Source organism: Aquarana catesbeiana, linkage group LG10, assembly GCF_042186555.1.
Source record: "Aquarana catesbeiana isolate 2022-GZ linkage group LG10, ASM4218655v1, whole genome shotgun sequence".
NCBI classification, from domain to species: Eukaryota; Metazoa; Chordata; class Amphibia; order Anura; family Ranidae; genus Aquarana; species Aquarana catesbeiana.
Genome location: NC_133333.1, coordinates 128,194,725 through 128,212,985, shown reverse-complemented (window position 1 = coordinate 128,212,985; position 18,261 = coordinate 128,194,725). Strand labels below are relative to the sequence as shown.

The following is an 18,261-nucleotide window of genomic DNA, read 5'->3' as shown; positions in this document are numbered from 1 at the left end:
ATGAAGAAATTCTCCCTGCAGCGCTACTATATTCTGACAGCGGGACTCCGCTGTCAAAATACACTGATCAGCGCTGCAGCACATTGGCTGCAGTCTCTGATCCAATGAAGGTTTTCCAGCAGTCCCATTCGACAGAAATTGATCTACTGATCAACTGCTTTCGAAAAGGGAGGGCGAAGCACCCTGCTGAACTGGCTGAATTTTAATCCATGTGTACTCTATCTAGCCTATATTTTCGCTTGTTCAATGCACTCGGCTACAGCGTCAATGTATTCTGATAGAGGAGGCTTCCAATACAATAGCACAGCGTGGAGGATTCTTCTATCCACTTTGATTGTGTGGATGGCCCACTGACTGAACAAAAAAAAAAAAAAAAAAAAGGATCTATAACCAGGTTTAGTGAGCAGTAATTCTACAGCCATACAGATTGAAAAATTGTCTGAAAAAGGACTGTAGATGCTTTTCTAAGTGTATCCAGGAAAATGATTATTATCTAGAGTAAGAAAAGGAGAATTTGGTATTACCACCCCCCCCCCCCCCCCCCGCATGGTTTACATGGCACCAAGAATTTAAACTACATAAATACATTCATCTCTCATTTAATTGTTTCCGAGCTTTAAAAGGCAGAAGAAGGTCTACTAAAGTGTCTATTACAATGAAAATCTCCTCCAGCTGAGTATACCTGCACAGAACACAAGACAAGCTGGTTCTTTATTTTGTTCATAGACTGCACTTGACTTTTGCTAGCAAAGAAAACATTTACAAATGTTTGAAATGAATCCTTTAAGGATAAGAAATTTGACTCTCTCATTTGTTTCCTCTTCAAATTAAATTTCACTGATAGACACCTTTTGAATTCCTGGGAATGAAAATGGAGCGAAACCCCAGGCAATAGTACGATTCAAGAACTAGAAATGATTGTACTACAAAACAGAAATTCGTGTGGTAAAGAGTTATAAGATAAAAATGAAGAAGCAGTAAAGCTCTCTTTTAAATCTTGCATTACCATTAGATAAGAAAGTCTTAAAGCCCAACTCCACTTTTTATTTTCAACAAGGCTATGCCCTAATATTAGCAGTGTAGCACCCCTGCCCTAGGCTGTCTACATTTAGTTTTTGGCTTTGCTGTACCCACCTGAGCAGCAATTAATTTTACAGGTCTGGTCAGGTCTCCCTAAGCCTGGTGGTTGATTGGTTGGAAGAAGCTTCCAGAAATACAGTAGGAGGGTTAGTCACTGGGTTATGAATATTCATCTTCCTCAGCCAATCCCTGAGAAGGAGGCCCAGAAGATGCGGTTGGAGAGAAGACAAATGTTTGGGAGGGTCACTTCAGATCTCTCTCTCCTGGGGCCTCTGTCCCTGGGAGGCAGCATATGTTACTGAAGAGGTGTGCTGTCAGGCCTCAGGATGTGCTTGACTGAAGGCTTCAAGGAGCATGGATTAAAGAGAATTTGCTGGAGGACACTACCTTAGGAAGCTGGGCTAGGAAAGGATCCCTTTCACTCAAGAGTGTTGCAGAGAAGCTGGTTGTGGAGTTGTCTCTGGATATTATCAGTAGGACCTTTTGCATAGAGCAGGGGTGTCCAAACTTTCTAAACAAGGAACTAGTTTACTTGCTTTGTGCACTGGTCCATATCATTTGGTGGAGGGGGGGGATGTGGTGTGGGGTCGTTTTTCAGGGGTTGGATTGCCCCCTTAATTCCAGTGAAGGGAACTCTTAAAGCGTCAGCATAACAAGACATTTTGGACAATTTCACGCTCCCAACTTCGTGGAAACAGCTTGGGGATGGCCATTTCCTGTTCCAACAGGACTGCTCACCAGTGCACAAAGCAAGGTCCATAAAGATAAGGATGAGTGAGTTTGGGGTGGAGCCTCAACCCGCACATCTTTGGGATGAATTAGAGTGGAGACTGCGAGCCAGGGCTTCTTGTCCACATCAGTGCCTGACCTCACAAATGCGCTTCTGGAAAAATGGTCAAACATTCCCATAGACACACTCCTAAACCTTGTGGACAGTCTTCCCAGAAGAGTTGAAACTGTTATAACTGCAAAGGGTGGGCCAACTAAATATTGAACCCCATTAAAGTTCATGTGTGTGTGTAAAGGCAGACGTCCCAACGCTTCTGGTAATATAGTGTGTGTATATATATATATATATATATATATATATATATATATATATATATATATATATATATATATATATATATATATATATATATATATATATATATATACATACATACACACACATATACACACACACAGATGTTTTAAATGCAGCCAGCTTTTTAGGAAAATGTGCTCTTCTTAACCTGGCGCAAACTAAATAGACACAACATTTAACAGATCTGACCATTGCATGAAAATATATACAATAAAAATGTGGTATTCCTGCCAGACATCAGGAGTATTCAGGGAAACATAGAAATGATCACAAAATGGCTGCACTTCAAACAGCATACATGCAGAAATGTGATTATCATGAAGGCAGATTGTCTATCCTACTGTACAACACTAAAGCATATAGTAATTGGATGAGACAGCTGTCTGTATCCTCAAAGGACTGTCATCTGGAGACTAATAATCCATTTCGTAAAATGACCAGTGCCGGACTTTAAATAAGACTCAGCATGCTGACATACTTTTTTTTGCACATGACCCAAGTCTTCTAGAGGCAATAGATCAGCTATGAGTCCTTGTTGACACAGTACTTGGGACCAAGCATACAATTTTGCTATTTTTTAACAGGGCAGATTAAAGGGCATTGCTAAGAAAAATGTTAGTCTTCTACATGATATAGCACCCTTCCTGTATTTTCATATACATTTCACCACCCACAGCCACGTAACACACAATGTACATGCTGCTATCTTAAAGCTGTTTGAAGCGCTTGGAAACTACACTGCAACCATCATAATAACATGATTCCCATGATGAGTCTTTCTATTTTATGCTGGTGCTGCAATAGGAGACAAGAACAGCAAAAGACCAGAAAGCTTTTCTTCGAAAGTGAAGATTTGGGACTAAAGCGAACCAAGAGGAGTTCCAAACAGAGGGGATTTGCAGCTATTCTGAAACCTCCTTTACATTTTAGCAGCCAACCTGAGCTAATTCCAGTCCACATACAATCCTATATCTAACATCCCTTCTGGCAAACCCCATCATTTCCAGGCTAAAAAATTATATCATATTATACCTCACTGTACTGCAACTCCAGCCAAAACTGTTTTTCTTAATTTTTAATAGAGTGGGCCAGAAGTTCTGTACGTTTTTTTTAAATTATTTATTGCTGTCTGTGTTTCTACTGAGGAGATCCCTCCCCCGTGAAATCTAAGGCAGGAGTATCCAAACTTTCTGAACAAAGGGACAGTTTACTGGCCTTAAGGCTTTAGAGGGACCAGACTGTGGCTAGGGGGATTAGAAAACAGCGCAGAGTCTCTGAGAGCAAATAGTGCCCCATCATTGGTTTTAGTGGAAGGAAAAGTGCCCTATTGTTGGTATCAATGGACAGAATGGTGCCCCATTGTTGGTATCAATGGACGGAATGGTGCCCCATTGTTGGTATTCAAGGTAGGAATGGTGCCCCATTGTTTGTATCCGTGGGAGGAATGGTGCCCCATCATTGGTATCTGTGGGAGGAATGGTGCTCCATCATTGGTGTCTGTGGGAGGAATGGTGCCCCATCATTGGTGTCTGTGGGAGGAATGGTGCTCCATCATTGGTGTCTGTGGGAGGAATGGTGCCCCATCATTGGTGTCTGTGGGAGGAATGGTGCTCCATCATTGGTGTCTGTGGGAGGAATGGTGCTCCATCATTGGTGTCTGTGGGAGAAATGGTGCTCCATAATTTAGGTCAGTGGGTGGCATGATGCCCCAAGGGCCAGATAAAGGTAAGCAAAGGGCCACATTCAGCTCGCAGGCCGTAGTTTGGAGACCACTGCACTAAGACAAGAAATGAGGGAGTGTGACTATCACCAGGAACAGGGGGACAATAAAACCTGACAGATTTCTAATCCTCCCTATTCTTAACAACTTAAGGACCACCCCAAACAGATATACCTGTACGTGATTTTGTGCACAGGGTCTGGGGCGCACCGCTGGCGACCTGCTCCCACCCCGATGTCCGTCGGGACCCGCCAACCATTGACAGGAAAAGGCAGATATGTAAACAAGGCAGACTGCTGTTCTGTCAGAGATGGAGATCTTGTGTTTCTGCTTAGCAGAAACATGAATTTCTGTTTTCCTCCAGTTAAGCCACCACCCACACGATTAGAAAACACTCCCTAGGAGAACACCTAACTCTTTGATAATCCCTGATGTTAACCCCTTCCCTGCCAGTGTCATTAGTACAGTGAGAGTGCATTATTTTTAACACTGATCACTGTTTTAGTGTCACTGGTCCCTAAAAAAGTATCAAAAGTTTCAGTTAGGTGTTCGATTTGTCTGCCGCAATGTCGAAGTCCTGCTAAAAATTGCTGATCGCCGCCATTATTAGTAAAAAAATTTCAATAAAAATTCCAGAAAAATATCCCATAGTTTGTAGACGCTAGAACTTTTGCGCAAACCAATCAATATACGCTTATTGGGATTTTTTTAGTTAAAAATATGTAGCAGAGTACATATTGGCCTAAATTGATGAATAACGTTGATTTTTTTTACAATTTTTTTTATTGGGTATGTTTTATAGCAGAAAGTATAAAATATTGTTATTTTTTTCAAAATTTTCAGTCTTTTATTTTGTTTATAGCGCAAAAAATAAAAACCGCAGAGGTGATCAAATACCACCAAAAGAAAGCTCTATTTGTGGGAGAAAAAAGTGCATAAATTGTATTTGGGTAAAACATCGCACATCAGTGCAATTGTCAGTTAAAATGGCACAGTGCCATATCGCAAAAAATGGCCTGGTCATGAAGAGGGGCAAACCTCCTGGGGCTTAAGTGGTTAAAGAAGAATTTCTGGTATGATAAATTTTTACATAAATTACATTGGTGCAGCTTGGAATAATGTTACTATGTATATACCATAAATGGCTGATGCCCCTGGAAGCTGGGAACCACTGAAGTAGATACCACTATCCAGTGATCTCCATTTGCTCCCAGTTCCGTGTTGAATGGCTGGCCTAATGCCTTCTGAACACAGCATGTATGCTGCTGAAGTGGAGAACGTGATGTCACCTCCTTAGCATCTCCACCTCGTCCAATCAGTGAATGCTTTGCATACATTCTGAAAATGTAAAGCATTCTCTGAATGGTACACATGCTGAGTGGCCAACTTCCTGTGTTCAGAATACGTCAGGCCGGCCGCACAGCACAGGACCCCAAAGCAAGTGGAGATCACTGGGGTAGCAGTGTCTACTTCAGTGATTTCCAGCTTCCAAGGGCATCAGCCAGGTATTGTATATACACAGTTAAATTGGTTCAAGCTGGATCGTGTAACTATGTACAAACATGCCATACCTGGAATTCTTCTTTTTTATTATTATTATTATTATACAGGATGTATATAGCGCCAACAGTTTACGTAGCGCTTTACAGCTTGAGGGTAGACAGTACAAATACAATGCACTTTAGTACAGTAGGAATCAGAGGGCCCTGCTCCTTAGAGCTTACAATCTAAGAGAATCTTCTTTAAGTAAAGGACATTTGTTTTGATCTCTTTCCCCATCAAATATTTCCAGTACTTCCTGTATTTGTGACATGCAGCTACCTGCGCCGTATGCAAATGTAAAGCTCTCCAACAGGGACACAGTCAGCAATAAAAATCTTTATTCAAAACTAGAAAAAAAATGTTTTGGCTGGAGTTGGACTTTAACAAACCCATGGCGCACAGATCATTGGTAAATAAATGTCTATTAGAACCAGGGACAACCTGTGTTTTATTTGCACCATATGTGAATGTAAATCCCAAAGTACAAATAGTTAACTTAAGTAAACTGTTAAGCACGCCACGCACATCAAGAGGTGGATAGTGATAACTCAGCAGGGTTAAGCACAGAGAGCTCTGTGTGTACAGCTAGTCGTGCCCAGCAGGGGGGGTCCAGCTACTGCTCTCCATAGACATACCATCTTTGAACATTAGACAGGGACTCCTTTGTGCACTGAGGGTTCACAAGCACCTGGACCATAATACATTTCGACATGTTTTTTATTATCTTTCATAGCACACAAGGCTATGGAAAGACACAACTCTGTCAGACATAAGACAGGGGAGGGGGAAAAGCGCGAGGAGACACAGCAAAAAAAAAAAAAAAAAAGACACGCTGTCAAATATCTAACAGGCAAACATTAAAAATTAAACTTAAAAAAAGAAAGTGGCAAAAGATCAGGAGGTGATTTCAATCACTGCAAGGAATAAGTTATGTCTGACATCTGTAAAGTCATCGGGCCTCTGATTTAAATAACAATGTGATATGCTGATTCAAGTCTTATATTAAAAGTGCAAGGCTATCGTTGATGGAACCGCAAAGAAATAACCTTTGTAAATAGCATTAATGACCTATTTTGCTTCAAATACAATAGCGTAATAATAAAGTGTTAGCCTTTGCCTTAGGTAGATAGGAAAGCAACATACACATACTAATTTAACAAGGCAGTGCGATAATGTGCTGTAATCCTGGTGTCACTGACAATTCTGTTTTATAGGAGATCAGTAGATGAATTGCTGCTAGGAAGTGATGAGCGCAATAAAAGCCACCTTCTCCAATGCTCTTTCAGCTCTTGGTTCTCCAGAGTTCAGAACTTTATGTCAGTAGTGACATTTCAGCGACTCGCTGACTGCCATCTACATACAGTTCTAGGGAAATTTGGATTTAAGATGACAGGAATCATTTCTGCATGACGGTGGTTTTGCTGACCTTTTTTAAAGCTATTTACAGCAAAAAAAACAAAACATGTTTATATGTTGACTACCCTTCAAAAAGCATTCAAATCTCTTGCATATTCCAAAAACCTGTTGTCAATGTTCCAAGCTATATTGGAAGTGCCTACATTTACAGCGATATTAATAAATAATTCCAAGTGTTTACCTGTCAGACACAAGTTTAGAAAGTTAAAGTAGGGAAACAAACAGAGGAGCACAGCAAAAAAAGCAAATCTAAAAAGCATTGTTAGTGTGTCAGCCCCATGCAGCTCAATGCGCTGCAGAGGAATGTGGCAGGGTAGGTGTATGGGAACGGTAAAGCGGCTTCTAAGCAATCTATCTCTCACACAAACTCATGCATATGGACGTACTTGCGTTGCTGTCGCTCTAACTTGCTGTTGTTACAAGATAATGAAAAGATGTAAGGAAAAAAAACAGCTAATTAAGGTTAAAGAAATGACAAGTGCAGTCTTTGAGTTCAGTGGTCCTTGTCAGTTGCTGAATATGATAGTTCCAATACGAAAGGAAATAGAAACATTTAACAACAGCAACAAGATATCCAAACTGGTAAAAATAAGGGTGGCATTCACAGCCCATGCTTGACAGTTGTTTCCAACAAATACCAGTAATTTTATAATATTGGAAGCAGTTACTTGATTGGCTAAAGCCTGCGTTTCATCAAAAGATTTTTTAGAAAATATAGCACAAGGGACGACACTTACATTCAATCCATCCTCTGACCGCCCTGTTCCCCGCTCCCGTATCAGTAATCTTTCCATGCCACAGTTCCAGTTATGACTGCTCCTTTTGCCCCCTCTTTTATTCATAGAAGCATTACTATAGCTTCAATGAATGAAAAGCGATCTATGAATGGATGATAGGAGAATGAATGAAAAGTCAACCAAATACATTCAGAAATCGTTCTTCATTCATGGAAGCCATAGTATGGCTTCTATGAATGGAGGAGGTGGGCAGGAAAAGTGGGCATAGTTGGGACTCTTTGATGAGTGCATATGCCAGGTTCCCTGGCTCTACTAACCCCCCCCCATGCCACGGGAAGATTACAGCTGTAGGGGTGCGGAGATTACTAATTTCTAAACTAAATTCACAGCAAGCACCACAAGGGACACTTAAAGTGTTACTAAACCCAGTAAACAGTAAAATCAGTCTGTATATGCAGTAAAGCATAAAGAACACACAGGGGGCGCAAACGCCTAGTGCATTACCCAAGTATTATTGAAGAAAACCAAACGGCCAAATAAATACTCACAAACAACAGGATGTAATGCGCATGACATTCCCTGACGATTAATCAACGTGGCAATGGATGACTGCGCAATAAGCGATGGTGGCAGGCTTAGCTCCTTCAATAAATCTTGGGTAATGCACTAGGTGTTTGTGCCCCCCCGTGTGTTCTTTTTGCAGTTCCCCTGTCTGAGGAGGACGGCACTGCTGAAGCATTGCCCTTGAGATTGCATGGACTGTGCATCTATCCGTGACTGGTGACTGTACTTTTCAGTGCTGGAGAAATTGCTTGTTCTAATGCAGTAAAGCATACTTGTTATGCTCACTGTGGAACCCAAGGCGCTAATTCTCTGCATTGTGTAAAAAGGCTGCTTGATCCTGTATGCACAGATCCTCCCCTCCCTGCACTGTCCTCCCGGACAAGTCCGGATAAGGAAGAGCTTTTGGAGTCAGGCTGCACATGCTCAGTTTGGTGTGTATTGCTAGAGAGGTTTTTTTTCTTTGGAGAGTGCATGTGATCAGCACAGGGCCAATCAGCACTGTCCAGGCAGAGGGTCAGGAGCCCTGCAGCCTCATAGGACAGCTCAGAGCAGTATGAAAACTCCTCCCACAAGCTTCACCAGGAACTGATAGTAGTCACGAGACTGCTATATACTGCAGATGAGAAAATTATTTAGCAATTTACATTTACTAAAATAATTGCATTTCCATGTTCGGTGTACTGTGGGAGACCAGATATAGTGAATGTAGGGTCCTGGGTTTAGTAACACTTTAACATTGAATGTAAGTACTGTTCCTTGTGCTGATTTAAAAAAAAAATTCTAAATAAATGCAGGCTTTAATTCTAGCTGAATTGTTGTGTTATAGTGCTGGTTAGGACCTCTGTTGGGTTATCACTGCAGTCAGGCACAGCAAAGAAAAAAAAAGAAGTAGAATAGTAGAGTGAGGAAATGTTAGGACCTTTGACAAGTTGTTATTGCAATCTGCATCTAATTGGAAACATTTTCATCACTTCTTGTCCTATGAAAGTGGTCATTAGGACAGGAAAGTCTGCCCAACAGCCACCCATACTGCAGTAAACCCAGACAGATGTTCTAAACCTTTACACAGATGAAGTAAAAGTTTTTGTTGGAATTTCACTTACAATACAACATAATTTTGTCCTGTCACTCATAACCACTAAATCATTTGTTTTCTAGAACAAATTAGCAAAGAGATTATTTCAATCTGATTTGCAGATTACAAAACAGTATTTAAGGTGTTTCTCAGGTAATTACAGAAATTGCTTCTAAAGTAATACAATAGCAGATGCTTTGTTAACTTTTAGTAAAGCCTTAATCTAAAAATGTGCCAACACTTGTCTCAAAAGAATCTGAAAAGAAAAAAATAGTGGTCTACCTGAGCCGACTTCGGAGTGTGTTCACCTCCCGGTTCATGGACTCTGCTGACTCCGTCACATCTTCCAGCTCTCTTTGGAGTCTACGGCGGTTGGAATTGGCTCGTGACGCCTCTTCCTCGCATTCCTCCAACTGGCGCTTCAGCTGCTTCATGCGGATGTGTGCCTTCTCGAGCTATGAAGGAGATACATCATGTTCAATGGTCAGATTTTCCAGTTTCCAGATGCTGGAATACTTATTTTTAAATTCTTTTGGACCTCAAATGTCAAGAGTGCTAAGCTTCAACTCCAAGGCCTGCATACCTGCCTTGATCTTTATGAAAGGGTGCTACACTCTGAATGTTTATTATATATCACTGGGCGGCACAGCGGTGTAATGGTTAGCACTTTCGCCTAGCAGTAAGAAGGGTCGCTAGTTCGAATCCCCAACCATGACACTACCTGCCTGGAGTTTGCATGTTCTCTCTGTGCCTGCGTGGGTACTCCGGTTTCCTCCCACACTCCAAAGACATGCTGGTAGGTTAATTGGATCTTGTCTAAATTGTCCCTAGTATGTATGAATGTGAGTTAGGGACCTTAGATTGTAAGCTCCTTGAGGGTAGGGACTGATGTGAATGTACAATGTATATGTAAAGCACTGCGTAAATTGACGGCGCTATATAAGTACCATAAATAAATAAAAATACATAAAAATCACAGAATATGCAAAAAAGAGGAACACTCTAATGTCCAGTATGGATAGGAACATTCCCAATACCTATTGCAGTTTGATCTTGCAATCACAGTTCCATGTAGAAGAGAAATAAGACATATTATCATACAATCTATTCATATATTTTTTCATAGTGAAAATGCAGTAGGGAAGGGCCACAGTTCCTCTAATGTTCTATTGTCATCAATGTCTGAAAGATATATCCTCACTTCCTATGTGATTATAGGAGGGGGGGGGATCAAATCACCTTTCAATAGACTGGCTGAGGGTTTTTATCTGCTGCCTGTGTCCCTGCTGGAAATATTATCCTCACTTCCTGTGTTGTCACCAGAATAGAAAGTGACAAAGGCAGCAATGAAATCCTAAGTTCCAACCCTTTCCCACACCACCTATGGCTCATAAAAAGAGCATGAAAAGAAAAGTACATTTTCTATTCATCATTAAAGAAGTTCTCCGCTCAAAGCTATTTGTTTTTAAGCAGACCTTAACGACATTTTTAGCACTGCTGTTTTTCTACAAGAGCACAATGAAGCTTCAGGATGATGATTTTGCTGGTAATATAGCTTCTTGTGCCAAGCATGTGTCACACCCACTGAAGATAATATGCTTGCAGCACAGGGCACCAACACAGGAGCCAGCCATCATCCTTCATTGCACTGTAGATCATGATGTCATTATCACTGAACTCACTTTACTGTTAATCTCCTCCAGTCAAAACTCAACCAACAGTCCTAGAGAGAACTATGGTAAACGTACCTGCTCTTTAAACTGGTCAGCATTTCTTCTCTCTTCCTCTACTTGTACAAGCACCTCCTTCAGCCTCTTCTCTGCACGTCGCACCAGTTTGTTGGCCACGATTCGCTCCCTGGTAGGAAGGACAGGTAAAAAGTCACAGATTCCAAAAACAAGGGCCAATGCAATCCTCCTTCTGTGAAATGCTCCTACCATGGAAACATCACAAACAGTACGAGAGTGTTGTGTACATCAGGCTGTCGTTGTACTATCAGTGCCTCACTGATCCCAAACCCTTACAAGCTAAGACGGGGAATAACATTAGAAATATGATCAGTGCAAGTGCTTGGATCAAGGTTTGCATTCTGTTGTTACTGTTCTGTATTACTATTTTGTAATAACTTAAAATGGAAATATGTTGTGCTTAACTCGTGCTTGGCAAATTAACCTTCGCACCTAAGGGTAAAACACATCTTAATGCCTAAGCCCAATTTTGCAGCTTTGACATGTGTTAGTAAAACCGTACATATCATCACAACTACTTTGTGCATCCAGGTGGATTGTACCTTGTTTTTTTCGGGACAAATTGGGCTTTCATTTGATAGGAAATGGTAATGGATATCTCCTGATTTTTTTTTTTTTTTTATTATCAAATGAATACTGTCCAAAAATAGTAAAAAAAATAATTTCTTTTGCACTTAGCTGCATATTTCTTGCTGCTACCACAACCTACCAACAAAGAGCAACCTAAAGTAAATTATACTGCTCCTGACGATCACAGCTATACCACATATGTGTATATTATTTGTTGTTTGTACCTGTAGTACAGCCCAGAAAAAATGGTGCACATTTTGCCTTTTCTTTTTATAGTACCTACAAGACACTGACACTAACACTAATTAAAAAAAACTCTGTCTAAAAAAAATACTGACCCTGACCTTGACCCAAGCACTAACCCTGGCACTTGAACTAACCCTGGAAATTGCACTAATCCGGTTACCTTAACGCATGTTATACAGCACAGTGCTTGTACTGTGTCATTTGGCCCCCTGTAACACCTGAAATACCTGGCTGATTCTGCCAGTTTCTACTCTTCCCTCTCTACGCTGATTCCCATGTATCAGGGTTGCTGAGCCCTGACACCAGAGTCAGTGTATGTGTCTCCGTCATCTGCAGCCTGTTCCCCTGTGTGTCGGTCTTCCTCTGTCCTCTCCCCCCCTCCTTTCCCCCTCCCCTCTCTGAGTCTCAGCTCCCCGATCCTCCCCTCCTGCTCTAAAAAGATTTTATTTTCTATAGTTCCCTCTGATATATCACAGTAAGCTCTGCAGTGCATGTCATTTATAAAAATATGCAGTATAATAGCTTACTTCAGAGCGCTGCTCTGCGCTCACGTGACTGCCCGCTGGTCTCCTCCCCTCCTCTCCTCTTCTTGACTGACGTCAGCGGAGGGTTCCCAGCACCTCTCCCTGCAGCTATCTCATCGGGAGAGGAGACCAGCATGCAGTCTGCTGAGTGCCGAATGGCGTTTTGAAGTAAGCTATTATACAACATATTTTTATAAATGACATGCACTGGGGAGCTTACTGTGATATATCAGAGGGAACTATAGAAAAACATTTTTTACTTTAACAAACATTTTAAGTAAAAAAAAAAAAAAAAAAATACTCAAGGATGACTAAAGCAAGATGTTTCACGTAGCTCTTATTGCTTTTGGTTCACATATCTCTACCAAAGTTTGGCTTATTTTATATGCGGTAAAAAAAAGGTTACGTGCCTCCGTCATCCTGCTGCTCTCCTCTCTCGCAACCTGTCAGCTCCTGTGTGTGCGAGCCGATCTCTTCTCTGCCCCTCACCTCCTGCCGCTATTAGTAGCTGGCAGAAAAGTTCAAGAAAGATTACTGCCAGCCCCTCTATTCCATCAAGCCATACTACACTGTATACATGCATGTATAAAATTATGCCTCCAAATATCTTATTTCAGTTTGTTTCTGGCCAGTCATGTGACCTCCAGATGCTCTCCTCCCCGATCTAATGGCTACAGTGGTAGGGGCTGAGTGGACAGCAGAGTGGTCACGTGACCTCCTTGGCTGATGTCAGAGGCCCTTTGATGGGGGGGGGGAGCGGCCGGAGGTCACGTGACCGGCCAGAAACAAACCAAAAAAAAGGTATTTAGAGGCATATTTTATACAAACATGTACACAGTGTAGTATAAATGAATATAGGTCTTTAAAATGGTGAAACAGTCAAGAAATAACTAATTGACCACAGGTGCCTTGAAACACAAACGTCCAACCGCACAGGAGGTATAAGTACTCCAAGGGGTGGTGATGGTCTGATGGTTGTCAGAAAACACCTGGCATCATACAGCGACTTCCCAACCGAGAAACCGGGTCCCAATGGGTCATTCAGAGAAAGTGCAAAAAAGCCTCTTACCAGATCCTGTGGATTCCCATGTCAGCGACAGGGAATCGCATGCGCAGTTTGTCACAAATGACGTGGAATGGGAGCTCAGGAATCGCCAATCTCTTGGATTGTGGTCTGTATGGATCTCGGCCGGCAACCGGATGGGTCCTCACACCGAACCGTCCCAGCGTGCATCAGAAGTTTCACAAACGGTCCCCCGAAAGGAGCAGTTGGAGGGACTGGATCTCATGCGGTAAATGTGGAAACAAAAAGAATGTGCCTCCACATGGTGCAGATAAAAAAAGGGTGTTTTTATTGACAAAAACGACCATACACAAATAAAAGCGTGATCACGGTGGATAAAAACAAATGGGCAACAAAGAGAGTGGTTGCCCATTTGTTTTTATCCACCGTGATCACGCTTTTATTTGTGTATGGTCGTTTTTGTCAATAAAAACACCCTTTTTTATCTGCACCATGTGGAGGCACATTCTTTTTGTTTCCACATTTACCGCATGAGATCCAGTCCCTCCAACTGCTCCTTTCGCGGGACCGTTTGTGAAACTTCTGATGCACGCTGGGACGGTTCGGTGTGAGGACGGTTTGTTGTGAGGACCCATCCGGTTGCCGGCCGAGATCCATACAGACCACAATCCAAGGGATTGGCGATTCCTGAGCTCCCATTCCACGTCATTTGTGACAAACTGCGCATGCGATTCCCTGTCGCTGACATGGGAATCCACAGGATCTGGTAAGAGGCTTTTTTGCACTTTCTCTGAATGACCCATTGGGACCCGGTTTCTCGGTTGGGAAGTCGCTGTATGATGCCAGGTGTTTTCTGACAACCATCAGACCATCACCACCCCTTGGAGTACTTATACCTCCTGTGCGGTTGGACATTTACATCCATCTATGGACGTTTGTGTTTCAAGGCACCTGTGGTCAATTAGTTATTTCTTGACTGTTTCACCATTTTAAAGACCTATATTCATTTGTACATGCGCTGCATTTTTCTATATGCCTATTTTGTTGTTTTTGTCAAACTGTATGCAGCAGCTTTCATTCATTTTACTGGTTAGCGCGGTGTTTTCTATTTACCTCTCACAGTGTAGTATAGCTTGATAGAACAGAGGGGCTGGCAGTAATCTTTTTTTGAGTTTACAATCACATTAACAGGCAGAGTAATGATCATCATTGGGTTCTATGCTGGAATATCACTGTGCATGGTGCAAAGATGTGCTCTAACTTATAACACCCAGAAATCCAGCAGTCTAGTTTCAGTTTCAAGCTATTAATCAACAAATTTGAAGGGTTCTAAAGAGTTTCCCTTTACATTCTTTTTTACACTAATTAAAGACAATTGAACAAGGACTCAGAATCCTTGACCGCATATCAACATTTTTGGATGTTGCCCTTTCTGAATACTTTCTGAATACTGTCTACACTCACTTTGATTCCTGTTCCATTTGTTCTTCCAGCTGAGCAATCTTGGCCTCCAGGGAAGCAATCGCAATCTTGTATTTTGACCTTACGGTGGAATCCATCTCATTTAATTTCACTTTAAGCTCCTTGTTCTGTCTTTCCATTTGCTGCCTGGCATTTTCAGCCTTCTGGGAGAAGCTCCTTTCTGCAGCCAGTTCTGTAGTGATTGTCTCCACCTGTTGGAAGCATCAGATAGCGTTACAGTCACTAAAAAGAATTCTACAGACGCCCTCTGTCGTGGGCTTAAATAAATAACAATAGAAAACCTCTACTTTAACAGCACGTAATGTGCCGTGCTGAATTAGGACTAAACTGCATTAAATTTTTAATCATCTATTAACATGGGATTAAGCTTATGTTAAAATAAAAGCCTCTTTTGTAAAACAATGAAATCATTATGTTGCAAATTAGGTTGCATTATGTTGCAAATTTAAAAAAAGGTTAACCTTATCATATTAAGGGGACTAAAATCACCCGTGCAGCTTAGCACTTAGGGCTCATTCACACTTCTACACTGACAACCATAAAACAAACCACAGAGGAACTGAATCCCAAAAACGTACAAAATTCTCTTTATTATTCATACAGTCTGGCTTAAAAGCTTAAATAGAACATAGTTGTTGTCATGTATACCTTTCCTTTGTAATGTCGGCTGAATCTTCTACATTTTACATTGTCATATCAGTTTTATGTTTTCATATAAGTTTAGAGCCATATCATTTATGTCACGCTAAAAGCATATCAAATAAGGTTATCATATGTAGAGTAATATGTTTCAAATCATCAAAGAGGGAAATGTTTCAGGTATTCCCCTGTGATTTTACAGTATGCAACTGCATGTCAGAAAGAGAAACAGATGTAGAGATATAAGCAGCTGAAGTTACATACAAATTGTAGTCATTCCTAAACAATGAGCTAAACAATGAGCTTGAGCCGACCGTAGAAGGTTTGAATCTTGGCCGGTTCAGCAGGAACCGGCCAAGATTCGGACCATGTATGGGAAGGCTGAACATACCCAAGTTGATCAATCGATGAACTTGGGTACAATCAGCCTGCCGGATTTATCGATAGCAGCTATTATAGCCACTAGCAATAACCACTTCTCCCAGCAGGGATGACTTCAACCACCCTCCCACGCTGGGAGAACAGAATGGCTCAGCGGGAGGGATTCCCCTGTCAACACTGTGGTTGTAAGACAGAAATTCCCTCCGTTTATGGCCAGCCTTAGCCTGCCCTGTCCCACCACCTCACGCGTTTGCTTAGTTAGGCTGCCCATGACATTAAAAGACCAATAAGGTGGCTCAGGAATTGAAAGGGTGTGGGGCCAATTTCAATTTCCTTGTGAAAAACTGAGAAGACTTCAGTTGCCTGTATAGCAAGATCCAATAATCATTTTGACATAGTTTTCACTGAAGGTACTTTTTATATTTAAATGTTCTTCATAAGTTCAATTTGGATTGTGACACCTTTATTGTAACATAATATTCACTTAGACCACTGAAGTCGTTTTTCAGGCATTTTAGCGCTAAAAATAGCGCCTGTAAAACACTTGAAAAGCACCGCTCAAGCCTCCCCAGTGTGAGAGCTTGAGTGCTTTCACACTGGGGCGGTGCGCTTGCAGGATGGAAAAAAAAGTCATGCAAGCAGCATCTTTGGGGCAGTGCGGGAGCGGTGTATACACCGCTCCCGCACTGCCCCAAAGATGCTGCTTGCATGACTTTTTTTTTAAATCAATGGGCAGCGCTGCCGATGCGCCTGCAAAGCCCTTCGGTAGCAGCGCTTTTTGAGTGCTTTTAACCCCTTGTTAACCCCTTCTTTGGGGTTAAAAGCGCCCTGCTCCCGCCTGCACAGCGCCAGTAAAGCGTTGCTTGTCTGTGCCTCATTTCTCACATATCCCTAGTTTGAACTCCTGGATTCCTTCCAAGGAATTTTCTCTCAAATATACATCAGTTGACATGGCCATCCAGGCCATCATTAAGATAGGCACCGGCGCCTGGCTATCCAAAGTGGATATTGCAGATGCCTTCAAGCTCCACCATCCCTCTGGCGGTGGCAGGGCATGAAGTGGAGGGATTCTTACCATTTTGCCACCAAGCTGACCTTTGGCTCTAAAAGCAGCCCGTGGCTGTTTGACGTTTTCGCCCAGCCCCTCACTTGAATCCTATCACACCAGGCCCAGTGCCACAAGGTTATCCATTATCTTGATGACTTTCTGTTCATTGAACGGCCAGACATACCTAGATATTTTGCGATGAGGATTATTCCGCAGGGACGGTCGTTCATCTCACAGCTCTTGGTCTTTCTCGCCCGAGTACAGGACCTCGACCAAGTCCTCAGACTAGACCCAGCAGCCATAGCGGACTTAACTATGTGGGACGAGTTCCTCACCAACCGGAACGGCATATCCATGTTTATTCCCTCAGTATCAGCCCAGTCGCCACACGTAGTCACAGACGTTGCAGCCTCCACAGGCTTTGCTACTGTTTTTGGCCACCACTGGTTTGCCGGTCCCTGGCCTCCAGAAATCTGCTTGATTCCTGGTTTTGCTCAATCCTCGTCTTTGTTCGAACTGTACCCCATCGTGGCAGCAGCCCAAGTCTGGGGCCACACATGGACAGGTCAGACAGTACTCTTCACCACAGACAACCAAGCTATGGCTGACATCATTAATAAGGGTAGATCCAAGTCGCTCCCCGTCATTTCCTTCCTGCACAGGCCGGTGCAATTATCATTATATCACCAATTTAATATTTACTGTGAGCATATCCCTGGCAAGTGCAATGCTGCAGCAGATGCACTGTCTCGCTTCAATTTTGTCTCATTCTTCCACCAGGTATCCGGAGCCGACCTATCATCCACTCCTATCCCACCTTGGTCTCAACTAACAATGGATTGAAGCCACATCTTGCCAATGCAACCCGGTTCATCAACCACTCCCTGTCTAGCAACACACTTAAGGCTTACTGCATGGCCTGGAACACCTAATGCAGGTTCCTAGCCGCTTGTCCCAGAACCACAGCGGAGGACGTCACTCACGTCCTAGCCTTCATATCTTATTGCCATACACAGCTGGCTCTCAATAATAACACTATCAGGCTGTACCTAGTCAGTATTCAGCATTTCCTGTCCTTACAGAATCCCAGACAGCCATCTGTGTTCACAGCCCATACAGTGAAAGCCCTGCTGCGTGGAATTTAGAAGCAGGAGCCTGCTACCAACGGCAAACGCTTACCCATCACAAGCGCCATCTTCAGGGGCATGTCCAAAATCCTCACACGTTCCCCCTTTGATCTCTTGCCCAGCCTGGTCATCCAGGCGGCCATCTACCTGGCTTTCTATGGCTTCCTATGACCTAGTGAGTTCACCTCTGGTAGTACCAGTAGTCAGGTACTGTACCAGACACCTGCTGACTCGCTTCCCAAACAATTATG

At 42.5% G+C, this 18,261-nt stretch overlaps 1 protein-coding gene across 7 annotated transcripts in view; it reads right to left on the bottom strand.

Moving 5' to 3' along the window:
* LOC141110881 (myosin-10-like) overlaps positions 1–18,261 on the bottom strand; it is a 308,010-nt gene that overhangs the window by 4,184 nt on the left and 285,565 nt on the right. For 5 of the 7 annotated variants that reach the window (XM_073602623.1, XM_073602621.1, XM_073602624.1 and 2 more), the window contains 4 exons: positions 14,798–15,006; positions 10,970–11,078; positions 9,504–9,676; positions 7,232–7,255 (listed from right to left, as the gene is read on the bottom strand). In XM_073602623.1, the coding sequence (XP_073458724.1) occupies positions 7,232–7,255; positions 9,504–9,676; positions 10,970–11,078; positions 14,798–15,006 (515 nt within the window). The remainder of the gene's footprint in view (positions 1–7,231; positions 7,256–9,503; positions 9,677–10,969; positions 11,079–14,797; positions 15,007–18,261) is intronic. The other 2 variants (XM_073602625.1, XM_073602628.1) reach the window with 1 other exon arrangement.